The 24,231-nt window shown below is 43.4% G+C and overlaps 1 protein-coding gene across 1 annotated transcript in view; it reads left to right on the forward strand.

Annotated features, from left to right (window-relative positions):
- The first annotated feature begins 6,923 nt into the window (after positions 1-6,923).
- The window catches only part of LOC103904242 (ras-related protein Rab-8B), a 50,283-nt gene continuing 32,975 nt past the window's right edge, over positions 6,924-24,231 (forward strand). Inside the window, exons 1-3 of the mRNA XM_019473740.1 lie at positions 6,924-6,984; positions 9,870-10,045; positions 10,139-10,277. Of these exons, the coding sequence (XP_019329285.1) occupies positions 6,924-6,984; positions 9,870-10,045; positions 10,139-10,277 (376 nt within the window). The remainder of the gene's footprint in view (positions 6,985-9,869; positions 10,046-10,138; positions 10,278-24,231) is intronic.

The following is a 24,231-nucleotide window of genomic DNA, read 5'->3' on the forward strand; positions in this document are numbered from 1 at the left end:
AGTGCATTTACCATCTCTGTGTCCATCCCTGGCCCTGTAGTTCAGAGTTTAATCAGAAAACCTTTTGTTGCAATCCTTAGTGATACTGGATGTAGTTACTGAGTCTTTGCATTCAGGGTTGCAATAACACTGGCCATTCCTCTTACAGTGGGGGGAAAAAATAAAGGGTTGTAGCCTTGGCCTGCAAAGTGAATTGAATATTAGACTCCATGTCTAGTCCAGCCCCAACTGTTGGTGAGTGAAGCCTCAGACTAGCCTACACCCCTGTCACTATAAACCTCGCATTTCTACGCTAGCCCATCGGGCAGGCCACGGGCTGTGTGGCTTCACTCCCTCCTCTCTCCTCCGTTCCCTGGAAATGTGCTATGACTCATCCAAACACCCTCCCGGGTGTCCGTCCCCCCCCAGCACAAGGTATTCCCCAGGCTGTGCCCAGCCCTTGCCTTCCTGAGGGCCCCTCACTCAGGGCCGGGCAGCAGCGCTGGCATCGGCCACGCGGCAGGGACTGTCACTGTGCCCTGACCCTGGCCCTGTTTCAGATGAAGCAATTAAACTACGCTGTTTTAGGGAATTAACCATGCAAACATTTTAGGACCCAGCTGCAGAACAGAATCGGCACCCTCATACTTCACCAGAGGACACTTATTGATAGCTATGGAGAGGACTCACAAAATCATTTTTTAGACCTGGAACAACACTTAATAGAAAAAGAGTTTTCATTCTGTACTTATTGGTTCCAATTAGAGGATGAACTGTCCTTGAGAAAAAGAGTTTTCATTCTGTACTCATTGGTTCCAATTAGAGGATGAACTGTCCTCTATTTTCCAAAGCGTCTTAAATTTTGAATGTGTTTCTCATGGACGGTGGGCTACCATAGGCAAATCTCATTTTGACAAGTACTAATTATGGACAACGCAGTGGCAGACTGTAATCTCTGTCATGAGAGCTATCAACAGGGATGCAGCAAAGGCTTTAACAGTGGGTGGCAGTACTCTGGGTCAAATTAATCACCACCATAATGACAATGAAATCAGTAGAGCTTTGGGATGTTAAGTCTGATAAAAGAAACCATTCTGTTCTCTGTCTGGCTATTTACATTGCAGCCTAGCCTCTGCTTGAGCTAATCCTTTGTCACCGTGTTCAGGGCTGGCTTTTTCTGGCACGGGGGAGAGGGAACAAAGAGCAGCCCCCCGTGCAGAAGCAATGTTTTCATGTCCAGATCTGAGTTTCTGCAAGTGGATTACCTAAGTGTGAAGCAGACAGCCCCAGATTTGCACAGGCTGCTGTTTAGAGGCACGTGAAAGGACCCAAAAATGTAAGTGGAATTTTTTGGGGATCCAACCTCAGAAGTGCTGATGTGCATGAAGTCAGCTCCGTTTGGCTTTGGCTTTTGTCAAAGAGCTTTAGGAAGGTCTGTTCTGCCTCCTTTGCCTCCTTTCACCATGGCCGCAGGGCATGAGGTCTGAACAAGTACCCTGTTAGAGCACGATGTAGGCAACTGCCAGACAAAGAGACATGCAGTGCGTGCAGGCACAGCTAAAAAAAAGAAGTTTCTAGGAATAACCAGGTGAGCCGATTCTGCATGTAATGATGCTACACTACACTGTGTCAAATTTTAGCCCAAGTCAGCCTTGCCCTACAGCTATGGGCTTGTTCACCAAGAGTGCTTCATACTGCTTTATTCTGCTTTAGATACATGTTTCATGCTCTGCTGCTAATGGCTGTTTCTATAATACTGAGCCTTGGAACGTTTCTCAGCACCCGTACCAATATGCAAGCTCCCTCTGGACCCCCAGAAAGGGCACGTGCAGGGGCTGGACAGGAGCTGCTGCCTTCCCTAACAGCTCTTCAGGCTGCACAACCAGGGCAGCGGGGCTGAGGCATCATCCAGCGCATCCCAACAGGTTCGTGCGGACACAGACACAGCGATAGGCTGTGCAGCTTGTGTACCGGTGCGGCACAAACACAAAACACCTCCTCGTTTTGCTACGCAGGCCTCCCCCATCCCCTGTCCTACCCCACTCGGGGTAACCTCCCCATGTCCTCTGCGTCTTCTGGCAACTTATCAAATACTGCTTTGATGAGGGTGATGTAGCCCAGCTTTTTGTCTGGGGCTACAATGGAGAATTTTCATTCCTACATCCACAGTCCCATATAATAGGAAGAACCAAATGTAAAACAATGTCTTTCTATTCACCTGTTTAGTACCAGACTGGTCACAAAAATATATTGCTACCCGAAAATCCAAATAAACTGCCAACCATCTGTTTTGGATCCATTTTGTAACTATGCAGAATAATCTATTCTTTTATTAGAGCGGTTAAAGGAGATTTAGAGGGAGGAAAGAGCATGGTGACTTCCAAGGGAAGAGTGAGTGATTCAGTGCAAAAAGGGTAAATTTCATCTGCACATTCTTAACTGCGAGGACATTCTGCACATCTCAGGAGTGCACTAAGTGGTGCAGTAAACCAGTAAATTAGAAGAATGTAAATTCTTTAGTAGGAATTGCACGCAAGGGAAAAATGCTTCCTCATGCTCATATTTGTTTTCATGAAAATAATGTACACTCTTCCTAAAATCATACTGGTACAGAGCTGAGTAAGACATCAAAACCAGTAATAGATATTACACTGGACTAAGAAATGGCAATGACACAATTATCTTCCGTGTTTCTGATGATCACTGCGATAAAGTGAGGAGCTGGCGTATTTAGAGCCTGGCACCAAGTAGGGAGCCTTGTAGCTCCCTTCCCCTCTCACTCTGTCTGTCTTATTTATCTCTCATTAAACTAAATTGTATTCTTATTGGCTGACTGACCTCTGATATTGTTATTAATTGATTTATATAGTGCCTTTTGCAAGCCTCAAGGCACTTCAGAGAATTGCAAATATATATAGGGATCACTTCACCAGTCATCTAAGTGCAGACACCTTTGGGGTGGAAACTGGCGGCCATTGCAGTGGCACTGGAAAAACCTTGGGTTAGAAAAGAAGGCAGACTAGTGGAGCCAGCACTTCTAGCAGTCCTACTGCCAAGCAGCTGCCTTGAAATCGGACTGGAAGGGTCGGAAATCTTTAAGAAAAAAGACTAGTTCTGGCAAATGATGAGTCAACAGAGCATGTTCAAAAACAAGCGTGAGGCAGAATATTTTCATGGTGAATGCAGTGCCCAAGGGTAGTCGTGGTAAGGCCTGTATTTTTTCACGAGGTCCTGATGACCACAGAACCCCTGCGGGCATCGTTCCCTCAGAGCTTCTGCCCAGTGCTAGCCCTCCTCGCAGCACTGCCTGACCTCCCCGCTGGCTCACGCGAGCATGGAGACGTGGCTTTCATCCCCAGCGGCATGCATCTGCAAGCCTCACGGTACCCAAATGACCGCTGGAGGTGCTGCCACAAGCAAACACCATGTGCAGGCGTGATTGTTGAACAGCTACGGGGAGCCGGGCCCCGTGCTTCCTCCTCTCGCCACGTCAGGCACTTGGAAAGCTGTCCGGGATTTCAGACCGGAGGCTGGGGCCGCCCAGCTGTCTGAGCTGTCTTTAACACAGGACCCAAAGTATCCCAGACAGCGTGCGACGGCTGCTAGCACCACTTCTGCGTTTCTTCGATGCCTACACCATTATGAGTGATGAAGAGAAAAAGGTTAAAACAGGCTGACATGCACATAGCGGGTGGCCACCGAGAAAGGAAGGGATCGCACACACCAAAAAATGGCACAGGTCTTCCCCACAGAAGGGCACCTGGCCCTCCTTTCCTCACCCTCGGCGATGACTCCCAGCACCACAGCAGGACCACATCTGTGGTGCCTGTGAGCATTGATGCCGACTTCTCAAATGTGGGGAGCTTGTAGTTTTTCAGTATAAGAGCTTGAGCATTCACAATAAACATTTTTAATACTTTCCCATCAATTATAGATGAGAGGGCTTTGTGTTTTTTCAGAATATTATAGTTTTGTCTTCATTTGAAACATCTGAATGCCTCTAATTAAAAAAAAAAGTATTTCTGAAGGTGCAAACGTAGCAGAGAATATCAGAAATATCTTTGTTATGTTAGGTCATTAAAGCTACTTAGACATGAGTGAAATGCATTGTATAGATCTGAAGGTTTTGAACCCTTCCCCATTAAAACGAACCCTGAATATGAAAAAGTGCACCCCTTTCCAAAGCAGAATTAATTTCACTGGCTCCATTAACAAGCAGGTCTGCTCTCGTCTTATCTTTCAAGAATTCTATGCCTGATTGCATTTATGTTCTCATTTAGCATCTCAAAATGGGCACTTTCTTTCAAGAAGGGTTAGTGCATGACTCACCCGCTTAGTTAATCTGACTAATTAGCATACTGTCGCCCATTAACAGCATTAGAACAACAACTGTAGCTCTCGCTACCTTGCTGTCTGGAAAACAGACCTCTTCTAGTTTGCAAGGACATTGGTTGCTCCCCGTCTTTCGGTAACCGTGGGGTTATTTATCACACCAGCACAGGATTTGCAGATAGCTCTGGAAGGGGCGATATCATTCTTAATATCCTGCAAAAACCCTCAGCCCCTAATCTTTCCTGGTGACTTACTGGAAATTATTCTAAAATTAAGTCCTTAACTCTGCAAGAAACCTCTCTGGCATCCGAGCTGCTCTTGTGCACCTCTTCCAACGTCATTGAAAGAAACTGATGGTGGAAATTAAACAAGTTTTTCTTACGAATGATAAGTCACAGTAAGTGTATCGATATTAAAATCTTTCGAACTTCAACCAGCCACGGCAGTCTTGGACTTACTTCAGAGAGCTATTCTAGGTGTATCAAGCCATGCTCAGACAGAAGTAAGATTTGTGGGTCCTTAGAAGAGTAATTTTCCGGGAAGCATGCCTTGCAAACCAGGAACATTTTTATTCATGGAGGTGACGCTGGGAACAGCAGGTTAAAAGACTGAACTAGGGAGGCCAAGCCAGCGACTGCCACAGCTCCTTAAGACAACTGCAGAGTGTCCAAGGTGCTCAAGGAGATTTACACACCTTATTTCAGCCTGCCCCAAATAGGCTGAAAAAATGCAGGACCCAGATAGGTGTGAATTTCTATTATTTATCTCAAAGGGCTGTTCACGGGAAGCCTAATTATGGTCACTCAAATGCCAGGGCTGTTAATCAACTCACTGCTGCTCACCGTACCAAAAATACCTATCATCTGGCACGCTTCCTCCGTGTCACCAGCATGCAGGTGAAACCTGCTGGTGCCACACGCCTTCACACCACACTCCCGAGGAATAAACCTGCAGCCTGCGGAGGCCAGCGCTGCCTGCACGGCCCTCGGACGGTCCTCGAAGCGCGACAGGAATTATTTAATCTCTCTTGCTGTTAGCATAGAGCTGTTGGACGCTGGTGTTTGGCTGGGTTATTCAAGTGACGCTGGCTTCGTTGGGGGCCTTGGAGCCAGCACCGGCACCTTCGGGGTGTGCCCAGAGGTTTTGTAAGTAGGGCTTCTCGCCTCCTCCTCAGCCAGCAGTGAGAATCAGCAGACATAATAGTTGAAAACATGGGTTTTCAACATAATATTGCAAGCTTTAGAACGCTGAAATGTTTAGTGGACCTACAGGTTTCACCTGATGGGAATATCAGTTTGACGACAGCAAATCCATTCACTAGGGCGGCTCATGTTGGACAATGCCAGAGCTCACGCTGAGTGAAGTTTCTGTCTGCTTTGAGTGAAAGCTGAGTAGCAGATCCCCTGACCAAAAATCCCCTGCAGAGCACTGGTCCCCGCAGGAGGTGACACTCCTCGTACACCCCTCCTGCTGTGCAGTCATGCCACCGCCACTCATAATGACTGTCTCTGCTGCAGCTGAGGCTGAAAAGCAAGAGATCCTAGTACAGATGGAACAACACCAACACGTCTCAGGAATCCGAGTCTTGGTTTCAAAGTGCCCCTGATGGTACTGACAACGATTCTGTCCAACTCACATTAGCAGCTAAACTAGTTTCAGGACCAGTGGAGGGCAATATTGCTTTGGCTTCCTGAATAAAAGGACCTAGGCACCAGCTAGGGTGCTGAGCTGGTGTGTGCAAGGCAAAGCCCTTTCTCTGGGCACGGGATGACTCTTTTTGCTCCACAAAATCAGTCCCCAGGGCGTACGGCTGCTGGAGCACCAGCACCGCCTTGTGAAACGCCTCACTCCCTGGACACCAGCTTGCTGTAGAAATCGATGCTTTTGTACAGGCACCATGATCCCAAACCAGCACACAGGGAAGGGCAGAGGTGGAAGCAGCTCCAGGGTGAAACAGGGTCTCTGTATGCACCAGCTGCATCGTCCCCCATACAGCCACACCGCAAAACAGCAGTTCTATATCCTCTTTACCATTTACCCCCAGTCTTTACCATAAGCGGTTTTACTGCAAAGGAACTACAGAAAGGACTCTTCCTCTTACGACCTCTGTTATTTTTCTCATTATGAGCTTGACTCAGCATTTAAAAATCTCACAGTTCCACATTTAGCACAAGTTCAAGTCTAAGTAAATATATAAAGGAGGTCAAAAAAGGGGTACTTAGGCCATATTTTGTGGAAATACAGTCTAGTTAATGCAGGACCTGAAGTACTTCTGGACTTGAGCAAACTGTTCAGAAGGTGAAGTCACCAAGCCTGCAAAAGTAGCAGGTGACTTAAAACGTTTGCCCTTTTTAAAAATAGTTCCTTAGACTCCTTTTGGAATATTAAATCCCTTACTTTAGTGTTAAGAAGGAATGTTCATATTTTGTGTTGCCTCTCTTAGCACTTTTGAACCAATCTTGCAGTGATATGATTTATTCTGCTATAATTTCTCTCTTCTGTTTGAGACTTTGATTCATTAAGCGTTTCCCTGGAAAGAAGAACTTTGAACTTGCACTCAGTGAAGAGCTGTGGCGTTTCTCCTTTTTCATCTTTGGCGTCTGTGGCAAGCGATGGCTGCTAATGGGTACCCACGGAGCCGGCGGCTGCTGGCCGACTGCTGCTGCTGGGGTGGTGAGTGGGCTTGCCGGAAAGATGGAAGAACAGCAATGGGGCTGAAGGCTGGTTGGACAGAGATGGCAGGGACGTTGTCCAAACTAGGGGCAAAGCTGGGGTGCCTGAGGGCTGAGAGGAAATTAAAGCCTGATGGGGATTTGCAGAGTAGAGGTGGGCTTTGCAAATGGTGAGGTTTCTCCTCCTCCTCTCCTCTCCTCTCCTCTCCTCTCCTCTCCTCTCCTCTCCTCTCCTCTCCTCTCCTCTCCTTGGGCTTTGCGTGAGGTTTCTCCTCCTCCTCTCCTCCTCTCCTCTCCTCTCCTCTCTCCTCTTCTCCTCTCCTCTCTCATCTCACCTCCATTCCTCCCTCCCCTCCTCCTTTCCTCCCTTTCTCCCTTCTCCTGCTGCCACCTCCCTGCCCTGTCCCTCTCCCACCGTGTCCGGGGGACCGCAGTCCCCATGGAGGCGCCCACAGCAGGTGCCGGCACAGCCCCGGCACACACCACCAGCAAGCACTGACGAGCCCTGCCATCCAGGCTGCCATGAGGCAAATCTGTCAGGAGAGATGATGTCTTTGGTTAGACCCGCTGATTTGGCTGTAAAAACACAGACAAGCTTTCTAGCTTTTTCTATCTGCAGAGAAATTTGTGCCTGAAAGCTTGGCTATTTTTCCAGGTATATCAGTTGCTCCCAGAGAAAAAAAAAAGGCATCATTTTCTTCCTGCAGTCGTGTCTGTCATGTCTGTAGACCATCACAGCTACAACATGATTAGGAATTTAGCACATGCCATTCAGTGTGGGCTGCAGATCTGTGCCTGCTGAAATGCTGTCCAAGAGCCAGAAGTGTGCACCTCAGACCATTTTTGATTTGTGACCTGTATGTGTTCAACCTTGCCTTTAAGGGGAGCAGAATTCATTTACACAGCACAGAAAGTGATAGAAGATTGGAACTGAAGCCTGGAGAGCCTTAATATGCTATTTGGGTTCCTTTTTGTGTGAGAGAAGCATCTATATTATTTATATATAATTAATAATGATAGGATAGCAGCAAAGAAAAGTGACTCAGTGGAGGCTAAGTAATTTCTCAAAAGCCGTGGATTGACAGAAAATATCTCCACTTCATCTTTAACATGTGACTGCAAAGAACAGGTTGGCAATGCAAAAATCATTCCTCTTATTGATCCATTATACATCCATCTTTCTGAGAGAGTTTTGATGTTAGAAAGATTATTGAAAGCTTTTGTGAAAACCTGAAATCTTTAATCACCAAATAGGTCCTTCAAAAACCTAAAATCAATTTGGGCTTTGAACTTTTTGTCTTGTGATTCCACCAAGGGCCCAGTGGAACCACAAAGGTTCAGCTGCTTTTTTAGCCCTTGCTGTGATAGCTCTGTCCTGAGGAGTCCCACATTATTGCATTACATTTACCACGTTTCTGGCTCCAGAAGACAGGCGGGAACTCTGTTGAAAAGCCTCCACTTATAACGACAAGAGGTGCTCACCGCTCAGTGATCCTAGACTTCAAGAAAGAAGTCTACTGTACTTACGAAGACTTGCACCTCTGCATACCTGCAACTGATCAAAATGGGGGAATGCAAAGGGACTGTACAGTTATATGACTGTTGGGACATCATGTGGTACAAGAATGTGTTGGTTTTACTGTACTGACACGTTAGTGCCCCCTGTAAGTCCATGCCTGTCCATCTGCTTAAATTCACATACTTGCCAACAGCCCTGCTGAAGTCAGGCTAAGCATGCAGGCAGGAGTTTTCAGCGTTAGTCTAACTCGTCTGTGAAAAGCTGAGAAAGAAGACATTCTTCTCTTCTATTACATTTAGTGTTACATTACCAAAAATATTGAATTAGAACTTTATTTAGATAGAATTATTAATTGTCACATGGGTCTTTAGCTCATTATATCAGTGCATCCAATTACCTTCAATTCACAATCCAGTTGGCTTACAACACACGATCACAAGGAAGGACTTTATACATCCTCCAATTCTCTTCTGAGATGTCTGTATTCCCCAGACAAAGGTGACTTTAGCCAAAGAATTGCTAAAATTCTGGCTGTTGAGAAAGTCAGAGTGAAAGTTTATTGGGAATGGTATCTCCCTCTTCTGCAAAGCTGGCACGGGCTTCTCAACAGGGTGAGCAACATACAAGCGTATTTCTACTCCTGCCTCAGGAAAAGCAAAAGGAAAGAAAAGGACAGTGCTGGACTGGAGCCAAGGTATTGACACTCCCTCTTCTTCCAAAGGATAGAGACGATGCTCCTGGGAAGGGTCCTTCACCCCAGCACAAGCTCAGTCTGGCTACCTTGCCCTCTCCAGCCCGGCTTTCTGGGCTCTGGAGTAAGCAGCACAGAGAGCAGGACTGTGCTGTTTTGCTGGACTCGGTGATCTGATAGTTTAACCAGATGCCTACACTGCCTATGCAAAGGGCCAGTTCCTGCTCTACTTTGCCGAGGACAGGAAATTATAACATTGATGTTTTGATACTGAAATCCTATATCCAGTGGCTGAAGACTGTTTTGAGGTTCTTTTATTACACTGATATTTAATCCAACACATACATAGAGTCATCATAAACAGGAAGGGACTTGGAAAGACCATCTATCCACTCATCAGTTATACCTAATCTTTCCTGAGCAATGTTTGCTAACCAGATCCTAACTCTAACAATGAAGATGCCAGCATCTGCCTACATAACCCGTAATAGTGCCTTGTTGTTCTTGCTCTCAGACATTTCCCAATACCTAAACTAAATCTCTCCTAATGCAATGTAGACTCCTTTCTGTTTGTTGACAGGTTATTGTTGTCCTCTTCGAGGTTATTCCTGCCCTCTTTGCTATTTATGTTTTTGAAGATGGTTAATATGTCTGCTTTAATTTCTCTCTTCTTTAGATCAAGCAAGCCGGGTTCCTTTAATCTTGCCAAAGAGTCTAGAGGAGAATAAAGAAAATGGACGGATCCACCTTACCTCACCTGCATCTTTCTTTAAGTGCTCCAAGTGTTCAAAACTGGACACTGTTCTCCAGCTGAACACCACACTCGCACTGAGCAGAGGAAGAAAACTTCATGTACGTTGCAGACAAAATACCTTTTTTTATACAGCCCAGTACAATGTTTACCTTTTTGCCATATCATTAACTCATATACACTATAACTTCCAGATCTTCCATGACTTTTATGCCTTTTCAGCTATTCCCAGTTTTGTGGGTTTTGGAGTGCAGATTTTCCTTGCTGAGTGTAGGGTTTTTCCTTATGAACTTGCACAGTATTTTGTTCTCATCACCTTCTCCAAGATATCGGGTAAAGTCTGGATTCTAATTCTGCCTTTCAAAGTGTTTGCAGCTCTCTCAGCTTGGTGTCTTCTGCAAATTTAACAAATATGCTCTTTATTTCATCAGCAGTGTTGTTACTAGAATTTACTCTGAAGGAATATCAACACTCAGTATTACCAGGTCCATGACAGACTTCTGGGACATTCCCCCTTGAAACATGCTCCAGTGTGACAGCGATCTACTAATTATTCCCTTTAGTCTTCAAAATGGTTTTGGACTGACTTATCTAGACTGTATTTCCCTTACTTGCTCATGGGGATTCCACGTGTAACGGTGACAAGAGTCTCCCCAAAGTCATGATTTATGCACTCTATTCCTTCTTCCCTAATCCATAAGGCCTGTTATCCTGTCATAGAAGGAAATTACGCTGGTTTAATACAATTTGTACTTGACAAATCCAATTTGTCCTTGCAGCTAGTTTGATTATTTGTTCCATAAGTCTCCAGCTCTTCCTTTCCCTGCTTTCTACAGATAAGCATGAGGTTTATCATTTTCCAGGCTTATCCCATTTAACTTATCTGCCACACATTTCATTATTTGTTTTCATCTCTAGCTTCTTCGGAAGGTGAGATTTGGTCAACTCCACCGGTCATCAAGCAGCACTCTTTTAAGCTGACACGCTCCTATGTGCTTTGTAATGTGCGTGATCAATGGCTCCAGAAGAGCTTTGGAGCACTCCCTCAGTGCTAACTATCCTTATTTCAGAGAAAATATCGATGCACACACTTGTGCATAAACTACAGCCACTGAGGTTGCCTCAGTCTCCACAACCACAGCACCACCGTCGACTTGTCAGCTCTGCTTTGGTTAGCCACAGCCTGCAGTAGTCTGAAGTAATTTTGTTCCTCAGCCTAAACAACCACAAACTCCAAATTGCAACAAAGTCGTCTTTGAGGCAGGTCACTTCTCGGATTTTGATTTAATTTAAGAAAAGTCATGCCCCCAGTATAGCACAAACAACTGTAGTCTGTAAAGGACAGAAGAGTCAAGTTTCAGAGTCTGCTTCAATTTTCTCTCTAACAACTCACCAGCCCCCCTGTCCCCCATCCTGGCTTCTCTCACCTCTTTGGTCCTCCCATTACACCAGGTCCTGCCAACGCCTCACGAAGCACAATGTTGGAGAGATAAGCAAGGTGGAAACCCCAGGAAGGGTGTGGGAGATGATGGATGAGGCAGCTGTGAAAACAGGGTAAGCAGAGTTGTACAGAGTAGCGTATGGGGAAAATGGGAGCTGTGCGTGTGACCGGGCAGCACATCATCAGCTCCCTCGGCCATACGCCTTTAAAAAGTCCTAACAGTGACTTCAAAATTTCTGGTGTACAAATAACCAGAGAAGGTTAACAAAAATAACATTGAGCAGAATGGTGTTCCCTGAGAAAGCTCCAGTTTGACACTGTTGGATTGTTCTGTGGCAATGTAAAAAGTTTCCGGGCAAAGTGCGAACAGACACATTTTAGAAATGCAAAATTAATTATCTGCTTTCTGTTGGAAGGGGAAGCGAGTTTGTCATGCAAGTGTACAACCTGTGTGTCCTGCTGCAGGAGTCTGTTTCACTAAACAAGGCACGTGGGCCTTTCTCATTTTTTTACCGTCTCTCCAAATGACATTCAATTGCTTGATCAGTATTTCAAACGATGTGCCCAATCGCTCTTCCACCTTTGTGTGTGTGTGTACCTGGATGGAAGTTTGATTTAACTGTAAATCAAAGAAAATGTTCTTGATTTAAAACAGAGCTTTTACTTAAGGGAGGCATGTCTTCAAGAGGATTAGGTTGAGTTAGAAGTGAGCACTGATCATTTCATAACTTTGTGGTACAAATGCATCCTCTGTCACGTCTCTCTTCAGTGCGCACTAAACATTCATGTTCATATAGCTTCCTTCCCCTCCACACCTCCCCCAAGATTTTTTTACTTTTTTTTAGAGGGGAAGAGATCATCCATGTTGCCTAGGAAGCTGTAGAGGCTAAAAGACTATTTATTTATTCCTGCTTGTTCTACAGCTACTGTTTTAACAGCTCATCAGAGGGTGTGAACGACTTAATTACATTTCACCTTCACAAAGTGTTTTATTTCAAAGAACAGCAGGAGAATGCTTATCCCCAAAGTAAGGCTAACTGGCTTGTGAATCAATGATGTCACCAAAAAATAAAACATGGGATAAACCATTAAATTTCCTCAGGTATCTTCCACCCTAAAAGCACATTTCAGGCACTCTTACTCCACATTCCCAAGGAGAGGTAACCAAACTGATGGCAGGAACAAGATGCTTCGTGTCAATGGGTGCCAGAGGTGATGACATAGAAGGAACAAACCCTCGCGTTTTGTAGACGCATAATTTCATTTTTTTTAAAAAAACAAGTTTGTCCCAGAGACAATCACCCTAGATCGCTCGGGGAAGGGCCATGGCAGCCTGCCAGTGCTGATGGCCAGGGCTTGGCTGTGCTCCCTGTCTCTGGCGCCCAGACCACTCGTGCAAGTTCCCCTAGCTCATGTTAAACATCTTAACCTGTATCCAAATTATCTTGGAAAAACGATCTAAATGAAAGTTTTCTGTGAATGCATGTGGGCAAAATTATTTTCTTTCACCAGGGCAAGATGGAAGCTCCAGCACCAACTAACCTACAGCTGCGTATGTGACTGCAAGCAGAAAAGATGCCGTGACCACAGCGAGCCTCTCAGCACTTACTGGAGCACCACATGGGCTCAGCAGTCTGTGACCGGAGCCAGACCCCAAGACCTGTGAACCTGTCAGAAAGTCCAAACGCAAGGAAACCCCCTACGCTTGCGTTGCTCACTTGAGGCAATACATGGCTATCCAAGATACAGAAAGCTACATTAAAATTTTTTAAACTCTCAGCATATTTAAATTACTTTTAAAAACTTGTAACCTTAAGTTATATCATAAATTAAAAAAATTCTAAGGCAATAGCTTAACAATTTGAAATTATTATTAAACATTTTACAATTTTGAAAAGCTTGAATACTGTGATTTACTGAATAGTTTTATCTGCTTTCAAAGGTAGACTTAAATAAAAACTACGTAAGAACTGAATAATAACTTAAAAATCACTAATGTCTCCCTGACAAATACTTATGACTCAAAGTTGTTTCAGTGGAAATATTATTACGTAAGAAATAAATAGATTGCATTTGTTCATACTAACAAGACATTGTCTCAGAAACACTAGTTGTCCAAATGGTGCGGGCAATGATAACAGGAAAAAGATAGCTTCCAACAGTCAGACAAGGGAAACTAGGAAGGAAGCCAGGCAATAGCAAAATAAAAAGTAGAGAAAGAGATGAGGAATAAAATATCTCTCTCAAAAATCCTGTGTTTCAAGGGCTGGAGTTCTCGCGTCTAGAATCTCTGTTTCAGGCCAGCAAGGAACAACTGAGGGATATAACTGGGGGGTTGCAGCAGAGTTAATTTCTGTCTTTCTAGCAGATTATAATTTCATTTTTACAGAACTCTTAGGTTCTTCAACTTCTTCTGTGTTGACAAAATATATTTCCATTTAGCTGAATCATGCAGTACAACCCCAATATGTCTTCTTTCCAGGGCTGCTTTCTGCAGCCAGTGCTTTTATGGGACTTAGATGAGTTTTTGGTGATTCATAGTACTTAAACTACTCAAGAGCACTTTTTCAATTGGAAAATTCACTTGAAGTAAATGCATCATCAGCATGATTGTCCATGCATGAAAGAACTACAAGCAAAACAATGAGCACCATTTTTTAAAACCTACACTTAAGCCAAGAAAAACAGTTATAATGAACTATTAAAAGACCTTATTTTTCAGTTTCTATGAATCTCTTACAGAAAACATGGGTTATCCTTGTCTCTGCATCTCCTATTCTGAGAATCCCAAATTGCAAGTGAAAAAAATATAACGTGCACATTGTTTTAGAGTCATTAACATGATACATAGCAACATAAATTATATTACCTACAACAGATTAAGCTACTACCAATTTAGTTTTATTCTTGTAGCAGTCTTTTCTAGGAAGAAGCCTGTAAGATCTAGGCATCGAATACTCTTACTGTTCTCTTTTGTGCTTTCAGAATGCTAAATATAAATAAAATGCTATTTAAATCTTTTAAGGATTAATGGAAGATGCTCTGGTATCTGCCAAGCACAGTGTGGATTTGAAGAATATGTCAGGTACTTAAATGAAAACAGACGTCTGTATTTTTGACATTTATCCGAAGGAAAGAATGTTGTCTGTGGGTGTTGTGTATGCATGTGCCTATATGGCATTTTCACAGATGATTTGATAGTGGTACTTCCAAAATATTTCTACTCCTAATAGCATCGACGCAATCTTTCACTAATACTCCATTGTGGCAGTGTTTATTTATTTATTCACTTAAATAGATTGATATGATACATAAAAAAGGTCTATACACAACTCTGCATGATTTTGATATTTAGGAAAATACAGTCAGACTGGTGAAAACAAGTATAAAACCAGCAACCTCCATTAAATCAGAAAACAGTCACCAAAAAATAATTTTAAAACTATTCCCTGCTCCGAACAGTCATTCAGATAACCTGCACTAACCAAGACCACGAGGGCAATTTGAGACAGTGAGTTCAAATTGTAAGAGCCTTTATAAAAGGGGCCCACCAAGCCCCCAGCTCTGAGGGCCCCCAGCCCAGTCCCAGCTTTGCGCCCCATGACCAACGGGGACTGGAGATGGGTCCAGCAGATCTGACGGTCAGAGGAACCGGGCAATTTCACAGCGGAGCAGTACAGTCCAAACGTGAGGGTTCCTCGCCAGGACCTCCCTGCCAGCATCACTTGTTCCTGATGAAAAACAAGAGGATGGATGCTCATGTTGCCCTTTGGGTAGGGTTTGGGTGCTTTGGTAGGTAGCTGGGTGCTCTTGGGTGCAGAAGAAGAGTCCTGCCCTGGAAAGCTGACCTTTCTGGGGAGCTGCCAGCTGCCATACAGTTTGCTAATCAAGACTCCGAGGATTAAACACCGCCACCAGCAGATACTGGTGTCTCTCCTCGAAACAAGGCTCTGCCGCAGGCAGCAGGGTTGTGTCCTCGACTCTGCCTGTGAGGGGGTGACAGCCACCTCGGGGCTGGAGTGGCAAGTCCAGCTGAGGAAGAGGAGCATCCAGCATGGGAGCTAGCAGGACCGGCTGCATCAGGACACATGGAGACAGGAGGAAGCAGGTGAGTGGTTTCACTCCTGACAAAATCCAAGTTAGTGGACATAAGCTAACGCCTACAGTGTAGATGGAGCATCTTTGCTGGTTTACCCCTCCAACAGCTTTGCTCGGTGAACTTGAACTGAAATATGGGTATTTCTACTAAAGGTAATCTAAAGGTATCACTAAAGGTGTGATACTAAAGATATCACTAAAGGTGATACAGATGTAGCCTGTGTGTTCTCAGGCTCATCTATAAGCAGACTGCTTGCATGGTTTCCTCTTTGTTTCCATTATTAGATAAAAAAGCAGTGTGAAGAGTATGTAAAAGCTTCCCATCAAAGCTGTCTGTCATGGCTGCTTGGCCTTTGGTATGTGACCTCTCTAAGCCACATACTCCATTTTGATCTTCTAAACATGCTATAGGAAATAATTCCCATAAACTGTGCCTACAGGCCCCTGCGAGGATGAATTCAGTCCCTCACCTCTACATCCGCTCTGATTTTCTGCTCCCTGTTCCCATGATTTGGAGATCAATCAGCCCCTTCAGTCTACACTGCTCCTGACGCTACAGGTGCTAAGAAAAATCAGAATAAGCACATGTACTTAGTATCCCCCTCCTAGTCCTTATAACTTGATGATAACTTATATTTCCACCTTCTCTTCCTACTCCAGGGTTCTTTTTGTGATGTTGCGATGTTTCCTTTTTTTTTTTCCCCCCCAAATAATATGGATTCCTGTGGCAAAGTCCCCTGCAGACCTGTTTTCCACAAGGAAAGAACAGGGTAGGCGATTAGATGGCTGCTGTTTCCAAGTGCCTAAGTAAGGGCACTTTCAGATTTTGTTTCTCATGGATAGCAATGCCTGGAAGTCAGACATACGATACTTGGCTAGGAAAACAGGGAGCAGACCAGAAGATAGGCAGTGATGCTGTTGACCAGGATGCCTTCACTTCAGGAGATATGGGAGGTAAACGTAGGAGGTAACTTGCAATGTGCGAACCAAAATAAAGCATAATTTTAGCCCTAAATTATCTTTTATAATACATGCACATCAGCATAAACTCTACTAGAAAATAAATTGAATTCTGCTGTAGATGTCTGAGTCCAAGGGCTTCCCATGGCTACAGATGACTCGTACTATACCTTAAGCTAACTTTGCATTTTGAAATGTCCATGAAGCCTAACTAGAGCAACCTGAGGCCATAAAAAATCTCTGTAGAGAGACGAACGTCTTGATTAGTGTAAGGAATATATAAAACTTGACTTTTTTTCCTTTTTTTTTTTCCCTGTGTCTGCTGATGCTATAAATGTAATACCTTTTTAACTCCTACGATGTAGTACCTTTACCGGGGCAGGAGAAGCCAAGGCAGGCAAAGAAGGAAAAAGGAGAGGGAGGGACGAGAGAAAACCAGGAAGCCACTGAAAAGGTGGGGTTGTGCGAATTATTGGGTGCCTCTCCCTTTTGCACATCAGTCTTCTCATACTATCCATATACCTGAGAAATAAGCAATGTTATTTCTTTCTCTGTAACGTCTCAGAATCAATCCTTCCTAGTTGTCTTTGTAACTAAAGTATTTCTCTCTGCCTCAATTGTCTCTCACTCTGGTTACAGAAATCCTCCTATCTTTCATTTATTCATCCTGCTTCTCTTCCATCAGCTGACATTACCTGTTACTGTGACCATCGTGCTGCCTCTTTTGAACATATTCAGACTTCGTTTTCCCTAGTTTATCAGCCTCGACTTCTTGACTTTGCCATGACAGAACCGGTCGGCATCTCTCCCCTGCCCCATTCTTGCAGCCCTTCCCACCACCGCTAGCAGTACTTTCTGCACAAAATATTCTCCCTTCTCCAGCCACTGACCTACCAAATCTCTCCTAAAATAATCACTGCTTTCACTACGGCCAAAGAGACGCGTTACTGGCACATGGATTTTTTAACAACACTTGCCGGTCCCTCTGAACTAACCCAGGGCAAACAGCCCTCACTGCCTCCCGCTCCCGTGAGCTCTCCTCTCCCCAGCACCCCTCCCGCTGCTGCGTGCCTGGATGCTTTGCTTGGCGCTGACCTGCACCACCCTTCCACACGTGCAGTGTACGTACACACGCTGGGGGTGTGTCTCCTATATACCATGGCCCCTTGTCTCTGGCTTTCAGCCCGTAAACTATCTAAATCCCGAGAAGTGTTTATTTATTTTTTCTTGTTGAGCTGAGCACATTCTCAACACGAAGGAAATAATATCAGCGTGCACTGCACGCCTTTTGCAGAGCGAGCCTGAATTCCCTGCATTGAACTGTTTTATCTACTCAGACTCACTTGCCTTCAAAATAAATAATATTTTCTAAAGTTTTGCAGCCATGTTTCCGCTAGGAATATAGTGCCTGACCTAGTTTTGAGCCAATATAATTTATTTAACCATCTAATAAAATTGGTGTAATAGAGTAAAGAATCAGCACTATGATATTCTCATACATGTTCTGTTAAAACCTTATTCCCTTTTTTCTCAATTTATCATGGTAACACACAGTTTTATCAGTAATAGTTAAATAATTGTCTTTCAGTTTTCTTTTACAGTAGTTTCCTTATTCAAATAATAATTTTCAAGATGAATATAATCCTGGAAATACACAAAAAAACCCTGCATCAAAAAAATCATTTTAGCATTTTCTTCTAAGAAGATGTTTTCTCCCACCAAACTAACACCCATGTAATTTTTAAGGTCTGGTTGTTCCCAATGAATCCTATTCTTACTACAAAATGTTTCAACTTTTGTTGCAGAGTCACAAAATGCTTATTCGGTAATTTGTAACAAAACACTTATTTTTTATTAAATTTAGAGAAGAGACTGCAGGCCATAGGAGGGACAACCTGACAAACTTCCTGGAAACCTAGAAAAAACAGAAGCTGCTAACTCGCATCCCGCAGATGGGCAAAGCATGTAGCCAAAAAAAGGCTAAGAGTGAAATTGCGAAATTACAGACAAGTGGCACGATGTCAACGCCCAAAAAGACTGGGATAAATATTTTTTTAGTAAGCACACAGAGGTGAAAAACTAGTCTTGATGAGTCATATCAAACCTAATTTCCTTTTCTCCCAGAGCAACTGTCCGCTTAGGCGGGAGGCACCTTAGACTACGCTCTCGTAATTTTTTGGTTTTATGTGCATTCTGATGGCTTTTGAATGGCAAAAAATGCAAATCTAATATAAATAAGAGATACATGTAGTGCTTGAGACACCTGAAACACTTCTGAGCAGTGCGGAAACTCCCGAGCATGCAGCTGGAGGTGTTCACCCGGGCTGCGCAGCGTCTGCTGCAAGAGTTCACTCCCCATGGTCAGTAACCGCCTGCCCAAAGATGTCATTCATCTTGTTGCTCCCCTCCACACAGGTAACTACTGGCAACCTAGCACATAGAATATTTCAAACATCTCTACGTGATAAAAACACATTAGAGTAATCTTTACAAAATAGCTGGAGGGTAAACGCATCTTTTAAAGAATTAGCTTCTAATATCTTATTTTCTAAAGCTGTATGTAGGCAACAAAATTAATTACTAAATTTCTGAGGGTCCAGCAGTTTCCATTTAGCATTCGTGCAGCTAGACAACTTTTTAAGTTCCTGTATATTAATTTAGAAATGTAACACTGAATAACGATTTTGAAAATCTTGACCAGACAATTAAGCAGCAACCCAAAGAAAGCACAGTTTTGAGTAACGGGGAAGTCAGAGTGACTCTGGGAGGAGCGTATGTATTTAAAGCTCATACTTCTCAGGCTGTTCAGTGAGCAAGGCTGACAGTGAGTGACTGACAGCAGTAGATCGCTCAGATACTAGAACTGGTCAAAAGTTTGGTTCTCCAGAAATTGCAGTTTTCATTTACAGTGTACTGGTATTTCAGTAATAGAGATGAGGCAGGCTCAAGCTAAGGGAAAAAACAACATTTGTGACCCTGCAATAAATGTTTTGAATTTTTCTGAGCCAACTTCAGGTATAATCAGGATTTTATTAACTATACAGATGGCAGTCAGCGTGGTCTCTTAAAACAGCTATTCCTTCTGCTGCTCCAGATTCAGAAAAAAATCATACTTCGCAAAAGGAGCTGCAGAAGAAAGACTACCTTTACTGATACGGGAACTCTAACATTTTTGATTTTTAAAAAGTGTTCTTAAAGTTGCTGAGTGACAATTTTACTAGCAAATTACTAAATATTCATAGCTAACAACTTCTGTGGGTCCAAGAGCAACGATGTTGGGACAGGGCTGAAGGCAACACTTGTTTCGTCTCCTTATTGGTCTCAGTTCTAAGTTTTTGAAGGGGTCAGGACCCCTGATGTAAGGCTTGGATTACTTCTGTTTGTTCTGCTAACGTTTGTCTTCCTTATCAGTAGGTCAGAGACGTGACTTTGAATCCAGAAGTATCAAGGGATACTCTAACTCAAGATAATAAGCTAACCCAGCAAGTAATGATGACTTCTATTACTAAGGAAAATAAAATTAAAAGCCCCGACAACTCCGAACCAGGTCATCAGCAGCTATAAACAATGGGTACCTCATCGCAATCCCTTTTCAACAGTTTTCACCAGTAGCCCCACATTTGAGTCATTCTGATTCAGAGCGCTGCCCTGCTCTCCGATGAAATCTTAAAAATTATATTCCAGTTTAACAGTGAATCCCGTCTCTTAAATAACTAAAATACTTTACAGTTGGCCCAGAAATTTCATTTAAGGATTAGTGAACCCTGTTTTGCCTATCATGAGTAATTTACCTCACTTTTGTCCACTCAGAAGTGGTTTTATCTTAACACTAATGAAAGCAAAGAGTTTCACTTCAGTCACGTAACAGAATCTATTCAGTGAGTAATCTTGACACGAGCAGTGATTTAGTACTGAGGATTTTAAATCCAAATTAAACCTCGCTCTTTCTTCTCATTACCATTTTTAGCTTATACCTTCAGCTCAGGAAAACTTGCATGAATATGCTGCTAATATTTGTAATTGCATTAGTATTCTAATATTCCATCAAAATAATTTCAAATGGAAATACATTGAACCTCTGCAATATTTTGAAAGCTTTATTTCATTAAGGAGGCTGTGGCATCTGTAACGGTACCATTATGTTTCAGAAACAGGGCTGTACTTGGACGCTGCTGTTTCTTCATCCTTGGTTTTTAGTTACATTCATCTCCTTAACTGTTTTTTTTATAATGGTTGCTTGCAAGAATGTCCAAAGCAGGCTTAGTGACAAGATTATGCTAGATGTTTTGCATGAAATACACTGCTGAAGAATCTCTCTGGTTCCTTCCTGCATTCAGAGTAATTTACAGTACTTTCGGTAACTGCAGTGAAGAGTTAGCCCACCTTTTGCAGGGGTTTGGCTGTATCAAATGTCAGCTGCTGTAAAAATTCATTGACTCATCAGGAGAGATCAGGGTAATACACCACACTAAAGCAAACTAGGAGGTGAATCCCCAAACTTGTGTGAGCATTTTGAGAATTAAAAAATATGGCATTATCTTCTTTGCCCAAAGTCCTCCAGTATGCCGAGAGTAAACTGAGCAGTTATTCCTAAACTGAACGTTTCAGATAAGAAGCAAAAATGTGTCATATCTATAAAAGTAACACTAATAATTTACAAGTATTCAATGAAAATGAATGTGATGTTGTAATAACCCAACATTTTATAAAATTAAATTCTAATAATTCTAGTCATTTTTCTGTGTGAAAAAGGTCTCCCACTAAAATGCTATTAAAAATTATGTCATTATTATATTTATCATATTATTCGAACGATAGAGTCAAAGAAATGGAAGTGAGCAATCAAAAAAGCTGAACGAGAGGCAAAGACATCCTTTTCCAAGGATATCTCAATGAGCATCATGGAAACTTTTTTTTGTGCTTTGCACTGATTGTCTTGTAGCCGCACAGTCATTATTTTCAAGTCATTAGCTTCATTAAACTAACTTTACTTATGATTAGCTCTATAAATACAGTAACATCATATAGTTTACAAAGATCCGGAACTTTTTATACAGCATGAAACATTTATTTTAAAGAAAAATTAAATTTAATTCATTGAATGATAGCTTTTCAAGGAGGTAACTTTTAAATGGTTTTAGTCGGTGGTAAGAGATGGAAAGACTGTCCCCTTGTGGATAGCAATATGAGGGAAGTGATACTGTAACTCACTGATAGAAGCGGTAACCCTGGGCATTTGGAGATTCGTTAAGAAATTAGCTAGAATCCTGCCTTGCACATTGCCCATAAATCAACACTCGAATGTACAAAATACTATGGAGAGGCTTTTAATTTAAATTGGTTGGCCTGACAGACGACAGAGGGTAAAGACTGAGCTGATGTAGCATCATTGCTAACACCATCAGTCCAGGCTATCACCTAAATCTAACTGCTGTAGGCAGCTGCAGTGTTGCCCTCATTTGAAGAAAGCTATTTTGTGAAGAACAGCTTCAGAGTAGAGAAGGGGAGAAAGCTCCACAATAAAGACAAGGTCTTATGGTACATCTATAAACCAACGTGCTGCCCATATGCATGCCTCTGCCAAACCCATGCTAGAGCATCCATCTACAGGGCGGAGCACCAGCCTCGTCCTCGCTCCTGCAGCTGCACCGACGGAGGGACCAGAGCAGGATTGATTCACAGCTGGCTGGAGACATCCGTCCGTTGTTGCAAATGTTCGATTATCCGTAAGCATTACCGATTCCCCCCACACATTGTCACCTCTGATCCATGAGAACTACCAGAAGACGCCTGATCCATGAGCTACCAGAAGATGCTAGCACCCCGTCATCCCTCAGATTTGGGATAATCAATGGTAGCTTCAAATTTCTGCATGAGGAAGCAGAACTTCATGGGGCTGCTGAGATGGCAGGGGGTGTTTCTCATAGGAAGTGTTCTGGTTTATGAAGTCCAGTCCTTCCCTATTGCAGGCGGTTACAGCCTCCCTAACAAATTCATCTTGTTCTGCCGTTATTAAGATTCTTCTCCCGATTACCTCTATTGCAAGAATTTCCTGAAATATCATTAGAAACCTCACAATTTTTAGCTCGGCCATATTCAGTGTATATCTGTTCACTATTATCCTTCTCTTTAAGCAGCTTTTTCCACCTCCTTATCGTTCAATCCCTGAAGAACAGTAATCATATTCCCTCCTAGCCTTTGTTAAACTAAGCAAGCCACACGCTTCCACCTTTGTCGTACAGGAAGGGCTCCCCTGCTTTCATAAGATGATTGTGTCAGCTGAAAGCGTCCCGTAGGGTCAACTTTTTCCATCAACCGTCATTCAAGAATGTATTCAGTCTTACCAATACACAGCATTTCCCTGTTCCCAGTGGAAACACTTTGACCGATGCCTTCTTTGGCAGTATTGGCTTTTTTACACCGTCACATCTCAGAGATCACTCCTAAAAAGACCAGCTAACTCAGTAGTTGATTTTATCAGCCATTTCTTCCTGATTATTTCCCAACTTGTAGCAGAAATTCTCATTCTTCCAGCAGTGAAGGCAACTGCACTGATCGAGAAACAAGCTGCTGCCACCCTTTGAAGATCTCCTACCACAAAGCCCTAAAGGTTTGTGGTTAACCAGTCCTATACTGGCAAGTTGAGGTGCAGGTTGGCGTGTGGTTCAGAGTGGGGTGATGGGGAAATAAGCCTGAAATAATACTTGGCCTTTGATAAGAGAATGCCCCGAATTGTGCTAGGTGGAACTGAGTCATAAATTGTCCTCCACAAAAAGCGAGTATGTTACATCTACTGTTCGGTGATACGTGAATTGACCGAGGAGTTGCCTGAACGGTTGAAGCTGAAAATGTCAAAATCTGTGGGGAGTCATCACAGACTTAGATAGTCACAAATATTTGTAAATGTCTATTAGCACTTTTAATTCAAAGTATATCCCATTCCTAAATTTATGACACTGGACGAGTTCAGTGTGCACATCGGCAAATGGCCCAGGGCCTTATAATTTGGACAACGTGGGATTCTGGTAAAAACATCCAGACATACATGCAGCAAGTCTACACTGTAGATACACTTTTTTTTGTATATTACAAGTCACTTTGTCAGATGAGAACAAATCAAAAGCAAAAAAGAGGAAATTCTTAAAACCTGTTTCCTGTGTCTCTGTCTTCAACGTTAGGAAGTAATGAGAAACCAGACTGTTTATTTCTGTACTTCACAGGGGGAGTGTTATGGGGGTTGTGAAAGTTCCCTCTTTCCTTCCCGCTGATGAAACTTCATGAAAAAAAAGCACATATTTACATAATTTCATAATCCTAATTCAGGGCAGTGGCTGAAGCGCAGTGTGTGGAAGCCTGCACAGGATCTGCAAGAGGTCTAACGTGCATTGGCCTACTGCACGGCATTACCTCACGTCAACCATTTTGGTCTCAGTTTTCATCATTTTAGCAATCATAGGAATTAAGTAATTTAGAGCTTGAGCAGTTTTGTATTTTCTATAGCACGTGCGCAGATTTTTGGCTGGCGTAATGATGGCAACATTCAGTCAGACTGCAAAAAATGCAGACAGACACTTTATTCTTCAAAACCGGTTTAAAAAGCCGACTTGTGCCCCGCGCACCTCCTCACCTCGCTCCCCCGCAGCCCAGCACTCCACAGCAGCATCCGGGGCTCCGTGAGGCCCGCCCCACCTGTGCGGGGCGGGAGGCGGCGGGCGGCGGCCCCGCAGGCCCCGGCGGAGATGACGCCCGGCCCCGGCCTAGCCGCCGGGCCCCCCAACACCGCAGGCG

The sequence above is a fragment of the Aptenodytes forsteri genome, unplaced genomic scaffold, assembly GCF_000699145.1.
Source record: "Aptenodytes forsteri isolate BGI_AS27 unplaced genomic scaffold, ASM69914v1 Scaffold23, whole genome shotgun sequence".
Classification (NCBI taxonomy): domain Eukaryota; kingdom Metazoa; phylum Chordata; class Aves; order Sphenisciformes; family Spheniscidae; genus Aptenodytes; species Aptenodytes forsteri.